This window comes from Rhinopithecus bieti, unplaced genomic scaffold (genome assembly GCF_001698545.2).
Source record: "Rhinopithecus bieti isolate Rb0 unplaced genomic scaffold, ASM169854v2 scaffold_27306, whole genome shotgun sequence".
Taxonomy (NCBI): domain Eukaryota; kingdom Metazoa; phylum Chordata; class Mammalia; order Primates; family Cercopithecidae; genus Rhinopithecus; species Rhinopithecus bieti.
The window spans coordinates 1,511,976-1,531,423 of record NW_016812395.1 but is presented as its reverse complement, the minus strand read 5'-3'; the positions used below and the strand labels follow the sequence as shown (position 1 = coordinate 1,531,423).

Here is a 19,448-nt window from a genome sequence, read left to right as displayed (position 1 = left end):
TACAGATGTGAGCCACCATTATAGGCATGAGCCACCATGCGTGCCCACTTTAACTTTATTTATGTATTTTTATTTTTTTTGAGATACAGTCTTGCTCTGTCGCCCAGGCTGGAGCGCAGTGGTGCAATCTTGGCTCACTGCAACCTTTGCCTCCCAGGTTCACGAGATTCTCCTGCCTCAGCCTCCCGAGGAGCTGGGACTACAGGCGCCTGCCACCATGCCCGGCTACTTTTTTTTTCTGTATTTTTAGTAGAGACAGGGTTTCACCATCTTAGACAGGATGATCTCGAACTCCTGACCTCGTGATCTGCCTGCCTCGGCCTCCCAAAGTGCTGGGATTACAGGCGTGAGCCACTGTGCCCGGCTCTGATCATATTTTTAAGACTACTGCTCATAATCCTGCCCATGTCAATTTATTAGTCTACAATGGAGAATACAGCTTTCAAAGTGAACATGTCCTTATCTGCACTGTCACCTGTACATCAAAACTTGTTATCAGGAAGCTAAAAGTGTTAAGAATACATGCCTGATGAACATGAAAATCAGGCAAAGGGATAGAGATGTTTCAGCCAGGCCATAGTCAGGATTGATCAAATATTCCTACCCCTCGACAGAGATTACCTTTCTAGTTACCAGAATTTTCATGAACCCCAGATGATGTATCTTTTTCCTTTGTACAGCAGTATATAAACATTGCAGAATTTTGCTTTTTACTTTTTTCAATGTTCAGTGCTGACTGACCATCCATTCCATTTCTGCAGATACAGCCTTTCTTTAGCTGTGTTAATGTCATCTATTCAATTCAATTAAAAAACATTTCAGAGTGCATACTACCTGCTGAGCACTATATCAGGTTCTGTGCATACAAGGATAAAGGTAAGAGCCACATTCTCAAGACTCCATCTTCTATTGAGGAAGACCTTCTCTTTCCTGTTTCTGACCTGGGAGATTGCAGGTCTTTTATTTATTTATCTATTTATTGAGACGGAGTCTTGCTCTGTTGCCAGGCTGGAATGCAGTCGCGCGATCTAGGCTCACCACAACCTCCAACTCCCGGGTTCAAGCAATTCTCCTGCCTCATCCTCCAGAGTAACTGGAATTACAGGCACGGGCCACCTAAGATTTGTATTTAAGTACACTAGCATTTGTGTTTAAGTGACCTTGATCACAAGGTCAGGAGATCAAGACCATCCTGGCCAACAAGTTGAAACCCCGTCTCTACTAAAAATACAAAAATTAGCTGGGCATGGAGGCGTGGGCCTGTAGTCCCAACTACTTGGGAGGCTGAGGCAGGAGAAATGCTTGAAGCCGGGAGGCGGAGTTTGCAGTGAGCTGAGATCGCGCCACTGTGCTCCAGCCTGGAGACAGAGCAAGACCATCTCAAAAAAATAGGACAAAAAAAGAAATACATAAAGTGAGTAGGACAGTTCCTGACATACCCCCCAATTCACTTACTATGTCTGGCAAACTAAAATCAACAATTCCAGGTTCTAAATTTGTGCAGGGTTTTTAGATCCCCTATTTACTACTCCCCCACATAAGCCAGGAGTAGTATTCATTTTGGTAGATTAAGGCCCAATTCACTGCCATATAGTACTATCAGAAAACAGAATCAAAACCCAGATCACTTTTCTAGTTGAAAACTTTAATCTCAGCAAAAATAAAACCCTTCCAGTAACTAACAAATTTAAATTTTACTTCATACTTTAAGACTTAGTAAAGCATATTAACAGTTATTTCAAAACAAAGACTAAGCAAACACAGACACTGTAAAAAGTACACCATTGAACAGTATCTGAAATCATCTAAAGCTTTAAATTACACATTTGGTTGATAATATATTTTCTTTATGAATTATTAAAACAAATACTTCTTTACATGATTACCATCTATCTCTGTTAGTTATGTTTCTCATGAACTACAACTTATAATAGTTCATTACAATTGATGGCAAAGACTTATTGAGTAGTGAAATTACTTAAATACAAATCCTAGTGTATGAATAAGAAAAATGTGATGAACTGGGAAAGGAAGAAAATGAAATGTCAGAGACTACTAGGTGGGAGTGCAGTGAGAATATAAACACCAGAAACTGCAATTCATCAAACAGGAAGTCCTGAAATCACATGACATGCAGGAAAATAAAATTAAAATAAATGAAAAGGGGCAAGGTAGGCAGGATCAACAGAGCCTACCAAAATTTAAGACGCTTTAAATAAATACAAGTCTGTTTTTTAAAAAGCAATTGCGAGAATAAGACATATTTAAATAATCTGTTGACTATTATTGAGGGAATACCTTAACTTTCTATTTTCCTAATAGTTACTCAATAATCCTATTAATATCTATCCATTAACTGTCAAAATACTAAAAATAATTCTCTCCTGAAATATATAATTAAAAACGTACAATGGCCACAGATTTCTTTTCCCCCAAAGACAACAGGAAAACTCAGTGTATTATATTTACAATTAAGATATACCATCAGAATTAAATGTATCTTACCCATTAATGTTGCTAAAAGACACAAGGAGTACATTTCTTTTTCAGCTTGCTCCTGAAGTTCCTTAGATGACAGTTTACCAGTAACAGCAATATCTTCTTGTTTCACAGTGTGGGCTGAGTGTGCAGCAGCAGACTGACCACCTTCAGCTTTACTTTTTAGAATTTCTATTGTAATTCTGTCGCCGTGCTGTAAAGGAACTGGTTCCTTTTCCATTCCTGCCTGTGGTGGCATTAACTCTTTAGGAGGAAACCCGTATCGAATACACTGTAAATATGGAGGAATGTTGAATTCTCTGGCTATACTTTCCTGAAGTTCAAAAAAGGTTGTTGAAGACTTAAGGGTAACCATGGACTGTCGTCCATCATTAGTTGTGATTCGGATCTTCTTCTCCTTAGAAGTTGTAGGTGAATAGGGAGCCTTGGTAGGTGTAGCTGGTGCAGAGGATGGACCATCACGAATGGTATTGGGAGAAACAGTCCTGGGTTGCCCTTTTTGTTCTTGTTTTAACTTCTCTGTTTTCCGTTTCTGCATTACAGAAGCCTGTTCCGTAATATTCTGTTGAATAGTTCTTTCAGTTTTACTCATGTTTAACTCCTCCTTGTGCAAAGTTTTTGTTTTCTGTCCAGTAAGAATAATTTTAGTTGGGAGCTGAGACTCTGATTCTTGTCCTTGAACATCTCCAACTCTTTGGGCGTGAGCACCATCTATATTTACAGGAGTATAATCATCGGGATTCTTTTTGGCAGTCTGATGCAATATAGTGTGGACAACTTTCTGAACTAGGATTTCACTCCCAAATTCACCTGGAAAGTGCTTGGTAACAAGTTTCATTGCAACATCGTAAACATTACTATTCAAAGATGAATCACTTTCATACTGGAACCAATATACTGTCTCTCTGACGACTCTTCCACCCCATTCTAAAGTAATAGGGAAAGCTTCTGGTAGATTGTCATACTCCTTACCATCCCAAAAGTGTTTGAATCCACAACCACATTTGCCACCAGTGGACCTAGAATTAGTTCTGTCTCCATCCAAATACACAATAGACCCATCTCCTCTGACCTTTCGCACAGATGTGCCATGGCACCAATTACAAGCTGTTAGGTTACTCAATCCATAGTCTGGTACCAGAACATCTTTCACTGAATCATATGAGCAAACCAAATTGTTCAAGGGAAAGCTATAATTTTTGTCAGTCCTCAGCTGTCCATGAGTACTTTTTGCCAGGTTATACAATTTCCCTCCAGGAGCCAACCACTCTGGAGGAACATGAAGTTCAGAAAGGGCACCACAGAGCAAACATTTGTGAAGGCGATTATCCATTACTGCTTTTTTAGCAGCTGCTGTGACTTCTTCAGGCTGAACTCCTATCACTCCAGTCCTTCTGTAGAAATACTGATGGACATCAGCAACCAAACTAGGATGGATACCATGTTTGTCCATAAAGACTTCTTCCATAGCAGCAACAAGCCTAAGTAAGTATTTATCTTGCAAACTTCTGTCACCTCCAATAACACAACCACCATCCTCTTCAAGTTTGATGTACTTTTTAATAAGGTCCTGAGGCACACCCCATGCTTTAGGAAGCAAATTCATAGGCAGTTTGGGCAAAGCAGCCCCTTTTATGCCTACCAAGGGGATATAATGGTTTCTACCGGAGCTGCTCCATGCAATACAGATTGGTTTGTTCAAATGACCATCTTTCCCAGTGCATTTCTCTGCAGGAATGAGCCCAGGTAGAAAGGTGGCTGAATAATCACCAGAGCTTCTCATGCCACTGAGGGAATCTAACAGAATAATAGGACGATGTAGCACATTGGCAAGACCAAATATGTGGATATTCCTCAGGCCCAAGGGAACACCCTCAGGTGGTACAAACAGAGGGTCACACTCATTGATAATGTCCTCCCACTCAGCGGCATCAATAAAGTCATGGAACAGAGCTTGATATCGGGCCAGGTGCTGCTGAAAGTGCTGTTTAAGATTCTCTCTTAAGGCATGCCAGAAGAGCTCTCGGCCTACTAGAGCCCGAGACACAGCATGCACCAGGCAGTGTCCATCCCCGTCCACATGCACTGGAATGAGACATTCCTGACTTTTATTGGCCCGCTTAATGTCCTCCAGAGTATCATGCAAATACAGGAGGCTTCCGGAGCGGTCCTTGCCATAGCCCACAGTGTTAACATGCTCTGGTTCTATGAGGAAGGCGCGGTCGCCCAGTAAGGCGCAATCGAACAGTTCGCCCTGGTTCATGTCCCGGAGAAGCTTGGCCCGGCCTGTCTGTTTGTCCATTCCATAGCGAGCTAATATGGGCGACAACAATTTGCAGTGATAGTTGGAAAGGCCCATCACCTTTACCAGTTCCGTGTTCTTCTTGGGTGCCCCCGTCACCCCGAGCAGCGCGTTCCGCAGCAGGTTGTGTAGCACTACGTCCGGGTCGGTCACCTCCTCAACCCCCAGCAGCTGTTGCTGCTCGTGCCGCTGGCCGCACTCGGTACACTCGATGCTGACAGAACCGGAGGCCGGGAAGAACAGACGCGCCTGGCACTTCGGATCCGGGCAGCTCCCGGAAAGGATTCTCCGGTCTCTCCGCTTCAAAAGCCCCCCCGAAGCAGCCGCCGACGCCAGGGACGACGGAGTCTGTGGAGCCTCAGGGGGAGGAGGTGGCGGCGGCAGCGGAGGCGGCGGCGGCGGCTGAGACATAGCTCCCGGCTCTCGTGTCTCGCTCCGCGTCCCAAGCGACCCTCAAAAGCTCATAGCCCAGACCCCCACCAACCCGACTCGGTCTAATCCAGGCCCAGGGCGAAGCACTTTCCTTTCCCTACCAGCTCCTCCTCCTCCTAAGCGAAGGCGGAAGCGCCGGACGTTGTTTCTCTTCTTACTTCTCCACTGCCGTAGCCGTTGCCCCGAACGTAACGGCCACCACCCCACCCAGCACTCACACTCACTCACTCTCGCTCTCTCCCTCAGACACAGACATACACGCCCTCATTGCGTGTGCGCAGGCGCAGCTTCCGCTCTGCCCTCTGGGAATTAGAGTCTTCTAGCCTCTGTGCTGGCCATCGAGCCCTAGGATCTTGAGTCCAGAAGGAACTACAAGTACCGTGAGGCCAAGCGGTTCAGCGCTAGCGGAGAGGAGGAAGAGGACGGCAAGAGGGAAAGGGGCCAAAGAAAGATGGTGACTTGCGTTGCCTGCCGGTAGTTGTAGTTTTGCTGGGCTCTCCTCGTCGTCTTCCCCACTCTGCAGCCCAAGCCAAAGAGTCTGAGAGACCACATTTCCTAGGATGCCGTGCGGTGCGTCCAGCTGCACTTCCTCCTTAGGGGGAGGTAAGGATTCAGGGAAGCTTGGTTAAAAACAGAGTTAAAGGCAGTGGGAGTCGAAGGAGAGGGTCTGAAGTTCACGACTACTAGAAGGGGAGGGGAGTGGAAAGGATCTCAGTGAAAAAGGTACAGTAAATAAATGTCCAGGGATACTGTGGGCTGGGAAATTGAATAAATGGTCCAATCTAGGCTGAAAGCCATAAGGGGGAAAATAGATGATTCTTGGAAGCTCTGCCTTCTCCCCCTCTCTAGTGCGAGTCACTGAGGCGCCATTTGAGTTCTCGTTTCCTGCATGTCTTGGCAGTTTACAGTACAAATAACGGTACCTTGGATGTCTGTAGAGTTTTATGTGCATATACAAACCCTCTTAACTAGGTTTAATTTCATTTGCTCGTTACCACCCTACTCCCCTAGAGAGTAATAAGAGCTATCATTTATTAAATGCTTAATATGTGCCTGGACAGCATTTACATAACACGATTATCATTTGATCTTAAAAATAACCTTCTTAGGAAATAGGCCCAGAAAGGAAATGACTTGCCAAAGTTCACGCAGCTAATAAGTGACTGGATAGACCTTCAGATCTCAATCCGTGCTCTTTTTACAGATAAGGACATAGGCAGAAAGGTTAGGCCTGTATTACATAGAATAGTAACTAGCATTTGCTTACTATTGCCTTATAGTTTACATGTTTAGTAATATGTTCACATGTATTGTCCTCACCAGCCCAAGGTCAAGTCACCAGTTACGCTGGATCCCAATCTCAAACCTATAGAGTGATTTTTATGCTGCTTCTTACCAAAAAATCCAGCCGGGCGCGGTGGCTCACGCCTGTAATCCCAGCACTTTGGGAGGCCGAGGCGGGTGGATCACGAGGTCAGAAGATCGAGACCAGCCTGGCTAACACGGTGAAACCCCGTCTCTACTAAAAATACAAAAAATTAGCCAGGCGTGGTGGCGGGCGCCTGTAGTCCCAGCTACTCTCGGGAGGCTGAGGCAGGAGAATGTCGTGAACCCGGGAGACGGAGCTTGCAGTGAGCCGAGATTGCGCCACTGCACTCCAGCCTGGGTGACAGAGCGAGACTCAGGCTCAGATCTTTTGCTAGGCCTTAGGATCTCCTCTTAGTGATGCAGGAATGTTTACTGTTAAGGAGTCAACAGCTTTATTCTTTTTTCACCTGTGTAGGAAACTGTCTCTTCATACAGAACAATATTCATATGTTAATTGAAAGCTAGTATTAATTATTTTTGTACATTCATCCCCTTTTACTTATCATTCCGGAAATTCCTGCTTTCTGGAAGCTTAGTATCACCTTAGGTAAGTGGACTACCTCAAAAGTTCTAAAACATTTGGCACAAACTAGAGACATTAGTGAAGTCCATGAGATCATTTGAGTCTTCTGTAGCTGCCTGGGAAACCTCCTGATTAGGTTTTGTGTGTGTGCGTGTGTGTGTATGTTTATGTGTATATATGTAGAATTTGATGCTTTGAAATGAACCATCTGTAAAATAGAGGCCCATAAAGGATATTAGTTTTGATGTGCACCTAATTGTTACAATTTTCTTGAAAAGAAATTAAATATTTGAAAGAGAAATCCTTCGAATGTTATTTTCTTGCCAATTTTACCTCCATGATGGACCCAACCAAGAGAAGTGATTTTTCCTATCTTGGGATATTTTTCTTTATTTTTTATTTTTTATTTTTTTTTGAGACAGAGTTTCACTGTTATTGCCCAGGCTGGAGTGCAATGGCGCCATCTCGGCTCACCATAACCTCCACCTCCTGGGTTCAAGCGATTCTCCTGCCTCAGCCCACCGAGTAGCTGGGATTACAGGCATGCGCCACCGTGCCCGGCTAATTTTGTATTTTTAGTAGAGATGGGGTTTCTCCATCTTGCTCAGGCTGGTCTTGAACTCCTGACCTCAGGTAATCCACCCGCTTTGGCTTCCCAAAGTGCTGGGATTACAGGCGCCAGCTACTTGCCCGGCCGGAGGGGATATTTTTCAATAAAGTTTTTCTCAAATAATTAATGCAGGAAAAGTTGTTTATTCTAACACGTTTGGTGGTAACTACACAGATTGGTTTTGGCACTGATTTTTTTATTAACAATTGAATGCTTTATGAGTAGAGAAATTGGATATCTCCTTTAAGTGGAGATTATTTTATGCTGTGACTAAAAGGTTACACCTGCAGTGAAACTTTTTCTCATACAGAATCCAAATAATTGAATTAAAGCTTTGTAGCACATGAGATGACAACAGTCTGCAATTCTAACACCGTCATGTACTTTTATATCTTAACAACACCAAGCCAAATTTTTCTTATTGATGATACATATAGTGAAGTAGATTTTTAAAACTGTATTTGAATGTGTCATTCTGAATCATACCTTTACAAAATAATCACTTCCCACCCCACTGAAGAAATGAGAAGCCTTTTTCTGCCTTGTCTAGATCATTTTTTAAGTTTGTAGATGCACTCAAAGTTCAGAAAGTAAGAAAGCTAACATACAAGGGCAATGAAATTAATCATGCCAAGTTTAATGTGTGAATTAATTCTTTATTACTAGCACTTAGAAGGCATGGGTACCTACAAAGAAAAAAAATTGTTAGGTCAAAAATGGGACATACTGTTTCTTATAAGAGCATAGGAGTGTAGAAAGCCTCTCACCTGCTTATGCAACATCTACAGGCTTCCTTCCTCCATCCCCCCCAAATTCCATGATCTTGCCTAATGAAGATTAACTTAACTACCTAATTAACTTTCACAGGATTTTTGTGGGGTAGATAATAGTTTTTGTTTTCAGTATTCCAGATGAAAAGAATAAGCTGGGCCCCTGACATTAGCTGTGCTGATACACATCTCTTCTACCACCATCACCCCAGCATCACTAATATCTAAATTGCCAAAATTCAGTTGAAATTGAAATTCATCTTTTTCATAGTTTCTAGTATGGCACTTGTAAACTCCCTGTATTGCTTTTAACAAACATGGTAAATGTAAATGCAGAAGTCACCCACTTTTACCAACAGAACAACTATCATTGTTCTTGATATTTTATATTTTATATGTATAAGGAAGGGAATCATAACTTTGGGGATTGCTGTAAGTTGGCCACATACCTGCTTATATAAACTATACATCTTTACTAAGAATTGACTGTGTTCTTCCAGACCCGTACCACATATAGTCAGACTTCCAGTCACAAGCTTCCACTGAAGCTCAAAGTGGATTTGTGAGCACTAATTACTGAAGTAGGTATTATAAGAATTTAAAGGGATGCAATATTTCATCTCTGTCTTGGAGGAACTTAGAGTTTAATAGAAGAGAGAGGTTAAACTAAATTGTTCATAAATAGAATAAAGCATAGAATCAAAATACAGGAAATATCACAAATGCTGAGAAAATGTAATTGAGGATTTATTATAGGGCAATGTTTTGAGTATATCATCTTAATCTTTAAAACACTCCTGTGATACAGTATTGTCCTTATCATACAGGATAAGATTTAACTCTAAAGGTTAACATCGTTTTTATTACCACCAGCTATGAAATAGAGCTGGGCTTCAAATCAAGGTTTTCCCTTGTTCGGCACTCAGTCTTTCCACTACATCACAGCTGCTTACTGATTTGAGAGAGAATTAGCCAAGAAGTCAATACAAACTGGTGGCCAGTAGCCAAACTCGGCTTGATATAGTTTTGTTGGGTCAGCAGCAGTTTAACTTCTTTTTTGTTGTTTTTTTTTCCTTTGAGACGGAGTCTCGCTCTGTCGCCCAGGCTGGAGTGCAGTGGCACGATCTCGGCTCACTGCAAGCTCCGCCTCCTGGGTTCACGCCATTCTTCTGCCTCAGACTCTGAGTAGCTGGGACCACAGGCGCCCGCCACCACGCCCAGCTAATTTTTTTTTTTTTTGTATTTTTAGTAGAGATTGGGTTTCACCTTGTTAGCCAGGATGGTCTTGATCTTCTGACCTCGTGATCCGCCTGCCTCGGCCTCCCTAAGTGCTGGGATTACAGGCGTGAGCCACCGTGCCCGGCCTTTTTTTTTTTTCCTAATGTGAATGTCTTTGAGCAGTGGCCAGTATTTCACTCTTTAAGGCCTTACACCAGGGCCCCTTGAGACAAATGACCAAGTACAGAGCTACAAGTTATTCCTTCACACAGTAGTCCTCAAGCTTTAATGTGCATGACAGCCAAATGGAAGACTTACTAAAACACAGATTGCTGGGCTCCATCTTAGAATGAGTGTATCTGAGGTGGAGCCTGAGAATTACATTTCTAGCAAGTTCTCTGGTTGCAGATGCTGCCAGTCCTTGCAAGGATCACACTGAGAATCACTGCTTACCAAACTTGTAGGACACTTTTGGGGAAGGTCTTGTTGTTGTGTTTCTGTTGTTTGTAATACAAAAGGAATTGCGTGTCAGAATGTGCAGAAATAGGTAAAAAAAAGAAAATTAAAATTATCTATCAGAGATTATAACTGCTAACATTTTTAATGGACCATTCAAGCTCTTTTTTTTTCTATGTGTATATAGTATGTACTTTTTTGGAAACAAAATTATATAAAATAGCTATTAACACCTTTTTAGCATCTATTGTGCACCAGGATCTTTACACGTAGTATTTACTTAATCCTTTTAATATCCTTATGAAGCAGGTACCATTACTGTTATTATTTTTCGGATGAAGAACTTGAGGCTCAGAAAGGTTAAGTAACTTGTTCAGTGTCTCATTGCTAGTAGGTAGCATAATTAGGATTAAAACCAAAGCAGGGCTGGGTTCACACCTGTAATCTCAGCTCGTTGGGAGGCCAGGATAGGTGGATCACTTGAGGCCAGGAGTTCGAGACCAGCCTGGCCAACGTGGTGAAACCTTGTCTATTAAAAATACAAAAATCAGCCAGGCATGGTGCCTGCCTGTAGTCCCAGCTACTTGGGAAGCTGAGACAGGAGAATTTCTTGAATGCAGTAGATGAAGGTTGCAGTGAGCCAAGATCACGCCACTGCTCTCCAGTCTGGGTGACAGAGTGAGACTCTGCCTTAAAACAAAAAACAAAAAGGAAAACAAAAAATAAAATAAAATCAAAGCAATCTGGTGCCAGAACCACTCTGCTATACTGACTCTTATACTGTGCATATCGTTTTTCTCCTGTATTGTGTAATCACATCATGAGCAATCTTGTTATTAGATATTTCTTGTTTAACATTTAATTTTTAAATTTTATGTAATTTTTTGTTTAAGAGACAAGGTGTTATTATGTTGCCTAGGCTGGAGTTGAACTCTTGGGCTCAAACTATCCTCCTACCTCAGCCTCCCAAGTAACTGGAACCTCCAGCACATACCACCACACTCATATTCTTATTAACATTTTAAGTGAAAGTCTACTTTTTTCTCTTAAAATATTTGAAACATTTAAAGGTATACACAAAAATAATGTAAAAAAACTCATGCAACCACTACTAGATTTAACAAATGTTAATTTTTCGGCATATTTGCTTCATAATCCCCCCTCTTTAAAAAACACATTATAGGCCAGGCGCAGTGCCTCACACCTGTAATCCCAGCACTTTGGGAGGCCGAGACAGGCGGATCAGAAGGTCAGGAGATCTAGACCATCCTGACTAACACGGTGAAATCCTGTCTCTACTAAAAATACAAAAAAAATAGCTGGGCCTGGTGGCAGGTGCCTGTAGTCCCAGCTACTCGGGAGCCTGCGGCAGGAGAATGGGCGTGAACCCAGGAGGCAGAGCTTGCAGTGAGCCGAGATTGCGCCACTGCGCTCCAGCCTGGGTGACGGAGCAAGACTCCATCTCAAAAAAACACATGTTGGCCAGGCTGGTCTTGAACTCCTGACCTCAGGTGATCAGCCCTCCTTGGGCTCCCAAAGTGCTGGGATTACAAGTATGAGCCACTGCGCCTGGCCCAATGAGGTGGATTTTTAAAAGTAAAAGAAAAAAATTGAGTTCCAGAGCTAGAAGTTCCATCCTCCATCTGCCTGAAGCATGCCTTCTGCAATCTTTTGTCTTTTCTAAAGACCAACAAAGTCGTCACTACAACATAAAGGACCCTGTATAATATGGCACCTGGCTTCTCTGACATTATTTCCGTGGTTTGTGTGCTTCAGCCACACTGACCTCCTTGTGGGTCCTCAAACATTGCAAGTACATTCCTGTCTTAGGACCTTGGCACTTGCTCTTCTGCCTGGAAAACTCCTCCCAGGTAGAATTTATATAGTTGTCAGCTCAAATCTCAGTTCCAATGAGATGGTTTTTCTAACCAACGTCTCTAAAACACCACCTCTATCCTTTTTCTCTCTTCCCCTATCCTACTCATTTTCTTTCTTTTTTTTTTGCTCTGTCACCCAGGCTGGAGTGCGGTTGCGCGATTTTGGCTTACTGCAACCTCCGCCTCCTGGGTTCAAGCAATTCGCCTGTCTCAGCCTCCTGAGTAGCTGGGACTACAGGCACCCACCACCACGCCCGGCTAATTTTTGTATTTTTAGTAGAGATGGGATTTCACCATGTTGGTCAGGCTGGTCTTGAACTCCTGACCTCAGGTGATCCACCCTCCTTGGCCTCCCAAAGTGCTGGGATTATAGGTGTGAACCACTGTGCTTGGCCCCCACTCATTTTTTTTACACCACTAATCATCAGAAATTATATGATTACTTGTCTGTTGTCGTCCTTACCCACTAGACTCTTTAGTAAGGCTTTTCATAAGGGTGGGCAGTTTGTTGATTGTTGGATTCCCTGTGCGAGGCATATATAGCCTCAATAAATATTGTTGAATGAATTAATGGCTATCATCTATGGCAGTGTGTTTCAGCCTGATATTCAAGCATAAGTTCCTGGAGAATCCACCATTTCTTTACAGTTTAAAAATGTTTGTGTTGTCATTTTGATGCTAATCTAAAGCAAAGTCATATTATTTGTGATTTTTTTTCCAGATGGCATCTTAAAACATGAAGTTTTGAGTGCCTGAATTCACAGAGTTTAGGATTTTGTTTTTATCAGTTGAAAGCCAAAGAACATTATGACAAAACGTGTAAGGTTTCACGATCATTTTGAGAAAAGAGGTGGGAGAGTTGTCACACAGTAGCCCATGGCAAACTCAGTGCTGTAACTGTCAGTGCCACGTTCCCACTAAAAATAGAAATTCTACATAACACGCAGGTACTTACATATATTTGCAAAAACTTAGTCACTGTAAGTAAAGTAGTAAATACACAATGAGGAATTTTTTTTTTTTTTGGTTCCCAGGAAGAATTAAATTAGATACTATATAATTCAGATTTTAAATAGTCAAAAAATACTAACCTTGTCTTAAAGTAAGACTCTGCTAAAGATTTATCAAGTGATATTCAAACAAAACCGGCTTTCCGGGGTTTTGTAGTGCCAGAATTTTTATTAACATTTGAGATCTGGTTATTTCAAGCTAGCAACAGAAGACCAGGAAGTTAATAATGTAGTGTATTTGTGCAAACAGGTGTTTTTGCATTGACATTATTAAATGTACAGAGGGCCTGGGAGCCGTGACTCATGCCTGTAATCTCAGCACTTTAGGAAGCTTAGACTGGAGGATTACTTGAGGCCAGGAGTTCAAGACCAACTTGGTCAACCACATCTCTACAAGTAATAAATTTAAAATTTTTAAAAATTAGCCAGCTGTACTGGTATGTGCCTGTAGTCCTAGCTACTGGGGAGGTTGAGACAGGAGGACTGATTGAGCCCAGGAGTTTGAGGCTGCAGTGAGCTATGATAGTACCACTGCACTCCAGCCTGGGTGACAGGGAGAGATGCTGTCTCTAAAATAAAAATAAACAATAGATTAGAAGTTGAATCTTAATGCTCATAAACCTAACACTTTACAATTCAAGTTACTATTGATTTTAGTTTATTTTTGTATTTATTTATTTATTTTTTGAGACAGAGTCTCACTCTGTTGCCTAGGCTGGAATGGAGTGGCGCAATCTCGGCTCCCTACAATCTCCGCCTCCCAGGTTTGATTCTCCTGCCTTAGTCTCTGGAGTAGCTAGGATTACAGGCATGTGCCACCATACCCAGCTAATTTTCATATTTTATTTTATTTTATTTTATTTTTGTAGAAATGGGGTTTTGCCATGTTGGCCAGGCTGGTCTTGAACTCCTGACCTCAGGTGATCCGCCTGCCTCAGCTTCCCAAAGTGCTGGGATTACAGGTGTGAGCTACCATGCCCAGCCGAATTACTATTAATTTTTTTTTTTTCTTTTTTTTTTGAGACAGAGTCTCGCCCTGTCACCCAGGCTGGAGTGCGGTGGCCAGATCTCGGCTCACTGCAAGCTCCGCCNAGTCTCTGGAGTAGCTAGGATTACAGGCATGTGCCACCATACCCAGCTAATTTTCATATTTTATTTTATTTTATTTTATTTTTGTAGAAATGGGGTTTTGCCATGTTGGCCAGGCTGGTCTTGAACTCCTGACCTCAGGTGATCCGCCTGCCTCAGCTTCCCAAAGTGCTGGGATTACAGGTGTGAGCTACCATGCCCAGCCGAATTACTATTAATTTTTTTTTTTCTTTTTTTTTTGAGACAGAGTCTCGCCCTGTCACCCAGGCTGGAGTGCGGTGGCCAGATCTCGGCTCACTGCAAGCTCCGCCTCCCGGGTTCACGCCATTCTCCTGCCTCAGTCTCCCGAGTAGCTGGGACTACAGGCGCCCGCCACCTCGCCGGGCTAGTTTTTTTGTATTTTTTAGTAGAGACGGGGTTTCACCTTGTTAGCCAGTATGGCCTCGATCTTCTGACCTCGTGATCCGCCTGTCTCGGCCTCCCAAAGTGTTGGGATTACAGGCTTGAGCCACCGCGCCCGGCCTAGAGTTACTATTAATTTTAAACGGCAATTGTTGGAGCAGGAGAATGCTTATCACTGCAATTGTATTACTTTTGCCTGTTACCTGTCTTTATTTTCCCTTTATTTAGAACCTGAAGGATGCTTTTAGGGTGGAAGAATATAAAGTTTAAGAATTTACTTAAGTGAAAGACTTGTTATATCTTCATTCTAGTAAGAATCTTGAGTTTTTGTAGAAGGGCCCGATCCGTCTCTCTGATCCATTTAACTCTGTCTCCTAAACACAGTCTAATTCAGTTCCTTTTGTATGACATAAAAATCAGAATAAGAAGTACCTGACATACTTTCTACATCTGTAGTTGCAGAAGACATTTTAATAGGTAAGAGCAAAAGCACAAGCCTGCGTACTTCTTTTTTAAGTGGATCATTTAAATAAATCCTTTCGTATTATTCCAAGATATAAGTGCATTGTGATGATGTATAAGAATTTAAATATAAGGCACTCTGCAAGCAGGGTTTTTTATGTAGGTGGGCAGCAGTTTATTGTAGGAAATTATGTGTATGTACTAAGTTAAAGCATCAGCACTAGGTGTCCACAGATTACATCAAAGAGGGCCTCAAATTGAGTATCAGTAAAATCACAAGAAATGGACTACATCTTTTACAAGGACACCTCTGGTACAGCATTTTCCTGTTCAAACATTAATTTCCACATAGCCTGGAATTCTATGGATATTAGTAGGCATCTTGTTGAGGGAAGAGTTCTGTAGTCAAATGTGGACTAAATTAGTTTTATTCTTTTTCCACTGTAGGTCTTCTCAGAGCCTTTCTATGCTAAGGACATTGTGATTCTCCAGAGAGCAATAGTGATGGCTCTAGAATGTCTAGGAAAAAGAAGGGCTTAATGTCAGGAGTCTGCTGGGGGCACACAACACTGGACTATGTCCTCCTGCACATTGTTTCATATCGAGTGTTTATTTTGTGGTGATCTGGGATGCTGATAGAAATAATTGGATGTTACTGTCCTAAGCCACGTCTGCATTATTTTCGTTATTTATTTATTTATTTATTTATTGAGACAGAGTCTCGCTGTGTCACCCAGGCTGGATTGTAGTGGTGCGATCTTGGCTCACAGCAACCTCCGCCTCCCAGGTTCAAGCGATTCTCCTACCTCGGCCTCCCAAGTAGCTGGAATTACAGGCACCTGCTACCATACCTGGCTAATTTTTGTAGTTTTTGTAGAGACGAGTTTCACCATGTTGGCCAGGCTCATCTCAAACTCTTGACATCAGGTGATCCACCTGCCTCGGCCTCCCTGCTGGGATTATGGGCGTGAGCCACTGCGCCTGGTCCTCTCTGCACTATTATTGATATGTAGCATTTTCACACTTCTATGGCTATGAAACCATTCTGAACCTGTATCAGAGGCGCACACTTTAGGAAAAACCAATACAGACAGTAGTGCCTCTTGTTATGGTTTTTGCTTTTATCAGAGCGTTGGAAAAGGTCCTCTTTATCCCCAAGATCAGTTAATGCTTCCTTATGTTGTCATTTCTGTGGGCTTTTTTCCATTTAATGTTTTAATCCAGTTGAAATATATTTTTTTATATGATGTAAAAGACATTCAGCTCATTTTGTGCATGTATTTATTGATTGAAAAATGCCAGTTATTCCCAAACCTTGCATTAAATGTGTTTTTGTTTTTGTTTTCAGGTATGGAACCCTTCAGATCAAAGCTTACCAATAAATTCAGTATGTAGAACAGATTAGTGTAGTTGAAGTGGGGGAAGAATGAGAGTTATCCCAACCAGCCAGCACCCCCTACCCCCATTCCCACACTTTCCCTCATGGGAGGCTGCCAGGAGCACTTTGAAAACCATTGGAAAGGCCGGGCACGGTGGCTCACGCTTGTAATCCCAGCACTTTGGGAGGCCAAGCAGGCGGATCACCTGAGGTCAGGAGTTCAAAACCAGCCTGGCCAACTTGGCGAAACCCCATCTTTACTAAAAATATGAAAATTAGCCAGGCGCAGTGGTGCACACCTATAATCCCAGCTACTGGAGAGGCTGAGGCAAGAGAATTGCTTGAACCCGGGAGGCAGAGGTTGCAGTGAGCTGAGATTGTGCCATTGCACTCCAACCTGGGTAACAGAGTGAGACTTCGTCTCAAAAAAAAAAAAAAACCCCATTGGAAAATTCATCCTCTTATAAATGACTTGAAATGCCACCTCCGTAATATACTACATTAAAACTTTACATACTTCAATTGTTTTCTCTTTTTGTGCCAAGTCATACTTTAAAGAGCCCAAGAGCTTTATAACATAACAAAAGAAGAAACTGAAACGTCTAATAAATGTGTACGTAACAATATGAGTTGTTTGTGTCTTTTTTGGCCAATAAAATTAGCATAGATCTTTAAAATAATATGCAGCATTGGTAAAAGCTGAATAAATACCTTTAATATAGAGAAGATTTAACTTAGCAAAACTATGTTTGGTAGATAACGTGTGTCAAAAGTTTATAATGCTCATCGTTTGATCCAGCATCTCACTTACAGGGTTTCACCCTAAAGAAATAAACAGAAGCATGTGAAAAAAATTTGCTATTTATATTATTGACAAAATTGAAGATGATCAATAACAGTGTGGGACTGGGTAAATGAATCATGGCACATCCCCATGAGATGGGATACTCTTCAGCCATAGAAGTGATAACTGTAGAAAGAAAAATATTGAGTGCTTGTGATGAATCTGGCACCATACCAGGCACCTCATTTATACTGTCTTAAGCCTAACAATACCTCTATACGATCAGTATTATTATTCCCATTTATAAGTGAGAACACACTCAGAGAAGTTAGGTAAGGTTCAAACAACTAGTAAGGTAGTGTTGCTGAACTTCAACCCATGTCTACTCTTAACCCTTATTCTTAGCCACTGTCATGATACAGGAAAATACTATTTACTGACAGTTTGTTTTAATGCAATTTAACTGACATTAAACATCAAATGAAAACTCCTATATGCAATCCCTTCTTCCTTTCCAAAGTTCCTAGGCTTGGTAATTTTTTATCCTAAAGTGAATTTGTATGTTTTTTATTGCTTATGAAAGTATTACATGCGTACTCTAAGAATTCAAACTGTACAGAATGTTATAAAGTAGCTGCATCTTTAGTTGTAAATTATACCATCTGTATATGATATGATGGATTCATAGGCTCTTTCCATTCCCTCAATTCTGTTCTTGCTGTGGTATCAGCTTGTGGGCCCTGGTTTTGGATAGAGATGAACTAGAAAGGCAAACTGAGTGGAGTGCAGGTGTGGGTGCTTGGCTTTCACCACAGGTGATTAGAAACACTGATTCTGGAGCCAGTCTGGCTAGATGGAGTCCCAGCTCTTACTTACCAGCTGTTTCGACTTGGGCAACTAATAGGAGTGCTTACTGCTTGTGATATGCGTGCATGGTTTCCCCATTTGGTCTTTATGAGTTAGATATTTTTATTCCCTTTTTATACAGATGACAAAACTAAAATTCAGGGAGGTTACATATGGAAGTAGAATGAATCATTAGACCCATTTCTAGGACTATGGACAAGATAAATACTGACAGCTGCTTGGCCAGGAGATAGCAAAATGGTGACAAATGAGAAACAGACCTGCATAGCTGTCACACTCTCTAAAACCAAGGGGTATTGTTTTAAGATAGAGGACTGGGTGAGTATCAGAAAGCTGTGCTTTGAAAACCTGACTGCTTTTAAGTATTTCCTATTTTGTTCTCATTTTGTAGGTATTAGAATTATTTCTGAATTTATCAGTCTCTCATTTGTGCTTTGGGGAAGCAGAAAAGGCAAAAGGGGTCTTTGGCCATCTTCTGCTGGAGCTTTTAGAGAGGATGTGTGTCCGAGAGACCAGATGTGCCGAGTTTGACATCCCAGAAGCCCAAGAGGAAAAGAACCACAGGGAGGAAAAGACTGTCCAAAGGCTTCTGTAGTCTTCTCTGCTCTAACCTTGGAAGGTTTTGAACAATATTTCTCAGAGGATGGCCTTTCACTTACTCATCTGTCCAGCATGACTCATCCCCAGGAGTGTTGAGTAAGTGAAATTTTGCTGTATTCATGTTTTTGTGACTTATAAAATATGATAAGGAGAGAACATGAACTCTGGAGTCAGACATGTTAGCTCGGACATGATACTCTTGGCTTTGTCATTTAGTAGTTGAGTAATTTTGGGCAAGCTAATGTCTCTGGTCTTTCTCATCTGTAAAATGAGAATAAATGAAACCTACTAACCAGAATTGGTATGAAAATGAAATGTGGCAGAAAAAAAATGCAAGTGAATAGTATCACCACTGACACACAGGCACTCAAGGCCCTTCCTGTCTCTAATCAGGTATAGATTTGGGGCAACATTTGGCCAGGTCTTGTTTATCTTTCTGTTCATCTCTTCTGTCTAATTCAGTGCTTTGTTTACAATGAATGTCTTACAAATGCTGACTGAACAACACTAGCATACCTGCATGAACAATAGGTACATAAATTTTAGATGTATTTCAATGCTTATTAATCTATCCTGTCAGAGAAGAACTGCCAGTTATAGATAAATATGCCAGGTCAGGGCTGAAGAGTTGGGCAGGTTGTTATCTGCATGGGGTCACTAGGCTCCAGTGGAGAGGTAGGGGCTAAGCTCTCACCCCCTCTGCAGCCACCTGGCACCCAGTTTCAGTTTCCTGAAAGAGAACCTTTTACCAGCTGACAACTGTCTCATTTCTTCTGAGGTTTCCTCTTATAAACAATTTGC

At 41.9% G+C, this 19,448-nt stretch overlaps 1 protein-coding gene and 1 long non-coding RNA gene across 2 annotated transcripts in view; one reads left to right on the top strand and one right to left on the bottom strand.

Annotated features, from left to right (window-relative positions):
* VCPIP1 (valosin containing protein interacting protein 1) overlaps positions 1–5,541 on the bottom strand; it is a 43,293-nt gene extending 37,752 nt beyond the window's left edge. The window contains exon 1 of the mRNA XM_017896317.1: positions 2,506–5,541. Within this exon, the coding sequence (XP_017751806.1) occupies positions 2,506–5,212 (2,707 nt within the window). The 5' untranslated portion in view covers positions 5,213–5,541. The remainder of the gene's footprint in view (positions 1–2,505) is intronic.
* A 10,772-nt stretch (positions 5,542–16,313) lies between these two features.
* LOC108544894 (putative uncharacterized protein C8orf44) lies at positions 16,314–18,683 on the top strand. The gene is made up of 3 exons (XR_014485047.1): positions 16,314–16,366; positions 16,434–16,679; positions 18,439–18,683. It is a non-coding gene; the product is annotated as a putative uncharacterized protein C8orf44 (long non-coding RNA).
* The last annotated feature ends 765 nt before the right edge of the window (positions 18,684–19,448 follow it).